This window comes from Mastomys coucha, unplaced genomic scaffold (assembly GCF_008632895.1).
Source record: "Mastomys coucha isolate ucsf_1 unplaced genomic scaffold, UCSF_Mcou_1 pScaffold13, whole genome shotgun sequence".
NCBI classification, from domain to species: domain Eukaryota; kingdom Metazoa; phylum Chordata; class Mammalia; order Rodentia; family Muridae; genus Mastomys; species Mastomys coucha.
In genome coordinates this window covers 4059011-4063237 of record NW_022196895.1, presented here as the reverse complement: position 1 = coordinate 4063237, position 4227 = coordinate 4059011, and the positions used below count along the sequence as shown (strand labels likewise).

Sequence of the window (4227 nt, the reverse complement as noted above, 5' to 3'; positions counted from 1 at the left end):
AATCCACCTGCCTCTGCCTCCCAAGTGCTGGGATTAAAGGCATGTGCCACCACTGCCCGGCTTCCTTTTTTCTTTTCAAGAATATATTTGTATTATCGTTGTGCCTTAAGGAAGATGGAATCCATAGTCCTCATGTGGTTTCAGAGACACCTTCAGCATTGTGCTTGTCCCTCTCCATGGAGAGCTTCTCCTAGTATTGGGCTTTGTCTCTGCACATACGCACAGATCCTCAGCCCTCCCTTCCTTATGGTGCTGTGAGCTTTATCAGGATCAGGGAACTAGAGTTCCTTCCTGGAACTTATTGCCCCTAAAGGCACCCGTCACCTGTTCTGCTTTTGCTGAAGAGTGAGTCACATTCAGTGTGTGTCTCTGAATCTGACCACCATGTCCAAGCCACCTAGGTGCTGTTTAACCTCAACTTTCTGCCCATAGTTCATTCATTGTTTTACCCCCATGGTACCACACATTGCATGAAACTTAAATGAATGATCTAGACTCCAGTGATGAGGCACACTGTGAGCACACCTGCCTAGCAAGTGTGAGACCCTGGGCTCTTAACTTCAGTAACACAAAACAGACACGAGTGCTCGTAATTTGCCGGCTATGGAAATAGTGAGTGGGGCAGGAGACGTCTTTGTATTTACAGACCTCACAGTCTGTTAGGGGATCACTGCAAATAAGCTGGCATGTGTAATTATTGTGGTAAGTCTTTTGAAGTGGGAAAGTGTAGGAAATAATGAACTTGGTATGTACTCCAAAGTTAAGGTAGGGCTCGAACCCAGCCTCCTGTGGCCCTGGATGTGCACTCACTCATTGCTCAGGTTCATGTTCTCATGCTGCCTGTACGGTTAAGCCCAGTTGCTTCTATTATCTCACGTTGCTTCACTTGACCTGCTGTCCTTTTGTCAGTTAAAGTCGCCTCCCCCTCTGTCCTTGTTAGTCACCTCTGTTGCAAAAGCCGAATGCCTGAACAGACAGCTTAAAATGAGTAAGATTTAGCTGGGCTCACTGTTTAAGCAGTGCCAGCCATGGCCAGCTGACTCCACTGCTTGGTGGCTCCCGGCAATGCAGAAGCACCAGAGTGGGAGGGAGTGGGGGGCAGGGGGAGGATGCTGGGCAAATCATGGTGGCCAAAGAGCAGAATGGAATGGAGAAAGACTCCAAGCTCAAGGTATGCCTTCCTACATGGGCTCCACCATTCAGCCATTGATGAAACCAGAGCCCTTGTGATCCAGTCACGTAAGTTGCCATCCAAGCCTTTAACATAACTTTAAGGAGGTCACCTCTGTAGCAGACCCATGACACTCCTGGTCACGGTTTCTATCCAAATGCTGGTGTTTACTCCACCTGTACCCATGGGCCTTTTGTTTCTGCACTTGTTTGTACACTGTGGCTTTGGAGCTCTTAGATCTGAGCTACTAAGTGGATGCAGACTTCCGACTTAGCTGTATGTTTTCCTTCTGGCCATTCCAAAGTCGTATCCTTAGAAATTACATTCTTTTCTTGTTGTTGTTTTGCTAGTGCTAGAGAAGCATATTAATTTGGAGAGGGGAACTGTATGTTCTAGTAAGTTGTAACTGTAAATGCCACATGAGCATATCATTGCGTTCTCATGGAGTCTTAGAGAGCAAAGGAACAGGCTCCTGACAGCCATGCAGGAATGTTAGAGGGAATCATAGGACAGGGTGGAGGCAGAAGTGCAAGTGTGAAGAAAAGCATGTTACCCAGCCCTACCCCTTCCCCTCTCCTCCCACCATCCCCTTAACTCACAGTTCCAACTTGGCTAGCCTCATCTCTGTATGCCTACAAGCTCATCAGTATCCTTTTCCTATGAGTCTTCTTGCCCACAGAGGAGAATGGGGAAGTCAGAATTGAATGCTCAGTCAGTTTCTGTACTATACTGAGTTCTGGAGCTTTGTAATACACTTCCAAGAGTGCACTTGATCTTGTTAGGGCAGAGGTGGGGTGGGGTTGGAGCCGGAGTGGGACAGGGTGTCACATTCTCCAGTATCCTAGAAGGAGAAGTTTGAATAGGAACAAGTTGGGACCTAGCACAGGATAGGCTGGCCATGGGGCCTGTACTCTAACCATGTCTCTGTACAGTCCATCCATAGATCCCAACCACAAGTTGTGGGAAGTTTAAGATAAGGAAGGGATGCCTTCATCACTTTGGGGTTCAGGCTAATGTTCCCAGCTGCTCTTCCAGCAGTTTGCTTATTTACTCCCAGTATTGTCCTTGACTACCCATCTTCTTTAAATGCAGCATGTGTATCTGCCATATTTCTTTGTTGTTGCACATGGCATTTGCCTTGCTCATTATACGTTCTTTGTGCATTTGGCTGATTTAAATGTGTTACGGCCTGTGTCAGCTTTCAGATTCTCTAGCCTGAAATTTTCTTAGCTAAAAAAATCTCTAGTCAATGATTTTCTTTTATAGAAATCTAAAAAATATTTAAGAATGAAGTGATCATTCAGGATTGTTCAGTACAATTTTAGGTGATTGTATATGGATTAATTGGTAATATATTCAGCTATATTTAGTATGTTTAAAGTTTTCTAAAAAAAAAAAAAAAGAGGTAAGTATATAAATTTTTTTTGAAGAAACCCTAGAAAGCCAATGTTCTCATGTGTACAGCTTAACTAGACTTCCTGCTAGAAACGATGGATTAGACCCCCATTCTCAGTGTCTGCTGTCTTCTGTTTCAGGTCCTGTCGGAGTCGGGCTAAATGAGCTGAAGCGAAAGCTATTGATCAGTGACACCCAGCACTATGGTGTGACAGTGCCCCGTGAGTTCTCTGAGGACATTAGTAAATGGTCAGAGCAGCTTATGAAGCTTACATAGTGCTGGCTGCTCTTCTCAGGACCCCTCCCCAGGTTGCCTCCACCCTGCGCAGCACACAGTGATGTCACAGCTCGACAGGGAACCTTAGGTCACCTCCACCCTGAGCAGCACACAGTGATGTCACAGCTCGACAGGGAACCTTAAGTCACCTCCACCCTGCACAGCACACAGTGATGTCACAGCTTGACAGGGAACCTTAGGTCACCTCCACCCTGCACAGCACACAGTGATGTCACAGCTTGACAGGGAACCTTAGGTCACCTCCACCCTGCACAGCATACAGTGATGTCACAGCTTGACAGGGAACCTTAGGTCACCTCCACCCTGCACAGCAATACAGTGATGTCACAGCTTGACAGGGAACCAGGCCAGCAGAGATTCAAGGACCCCCCCAATACTGTTCTGTTCCCCCAAATAAGTGCTAGTATTTTCCATATTTTTTAAACTAGTTTTATGATTAGAAAGACTAAACCACAGAGAGCTGGACGAGACTTCTCGGAGCACCAATGTTTCTTAATTATCTTTTATATGTAGTAATTGGCAGGTAGCATTTCAATGGGCCTTCTATAGCTTAATAGACTAAATATGGTAGGTTTCTCCTGGGCATACAGAATTAGATCTAGTTTTATAAAAATGGTTTTCATATGCATTTTTACAAATGAAATACAATACTTGAAACATTGTGATCTCCAGAATAAATGGCTTTTGACTACTTAATATGTTGATGTTAGCAAGCCGTCTGAACGGCCACAGTGAAAAGTTGGCTTTTTAAAGTGGTTTTAGTGTTGCATTTAAGAAAAATTCATTTGTATATCGCCCTTAGCAATGTTCTCTAGTTTTGGAAGAGTTCAACTGTATTTTTAAATTATAGTGTTCTACTACCTCCACTTACTTCTTGTTAACTACATTTTTCCAAATTACTGTTTGTAATTACTTGTAGCTGTAAGGGGACTTCCGGTTTTCAACAACCCAGATGAAAGGAAAGAATCATGTGGGTTGGTCCAGGGGTGGGATTTTGTTTTTTAATTTTTTTTTATTTTAATTCCCTTCTTTTAACAGATGTTGAATTCCAGTGTACAAATAATTAGAAAATTTTACCCAACAGTTGCTAACTTTATTAGGTACATGATTTCAGGAGAAACCTAGAAGTTTCCAAATAGATTACAAGGGGGAAGCAGAATCATCATTTTACTGCTGTGTCATCTCCTTCATTTGTCCTGATTTATATAACTCTGTGCAGCAGCATAGATGGGTTGTGTTTTCTCCAATTCACAAAGGAGGAACTGGGTAGAAACAAAGCTTCATTGGGAGGAAGAACAGGGTAGAAAGGGTGCTTCACTGGGAGGAAGAACTGGATAGAAAGGGTGCTTCACTGGGAGGAAGA

At 44.0% G+C, this 4227-nt stretch overlaps 1 protein-coding gene across 3 annotated transcripts in view; it reads left to right on the top strand.

Annotated features, from left to right (window-relative positions):
• Positions 1 to 4227, top strand: part of Mpp7 (membrane palmitoylated protein 7) — a 261478-nt gene that overhangs the window by 227610 nt on the left and 29641 nt on the right. For all 3 annotated transcript variants that reach the window (XM_031364935.1, XM_031364936.1, XM_031364937.1), the window contains exon 13: positions 2707 to 2787. In XM_031364935.1, coding sequence (XP_031220795.1) covers positions 2707 to 2787 — 81 coding nt within the window. The remainder of the gene's footprint in view (positions 1 to 2706; positions 2788 to 4227) is intronic.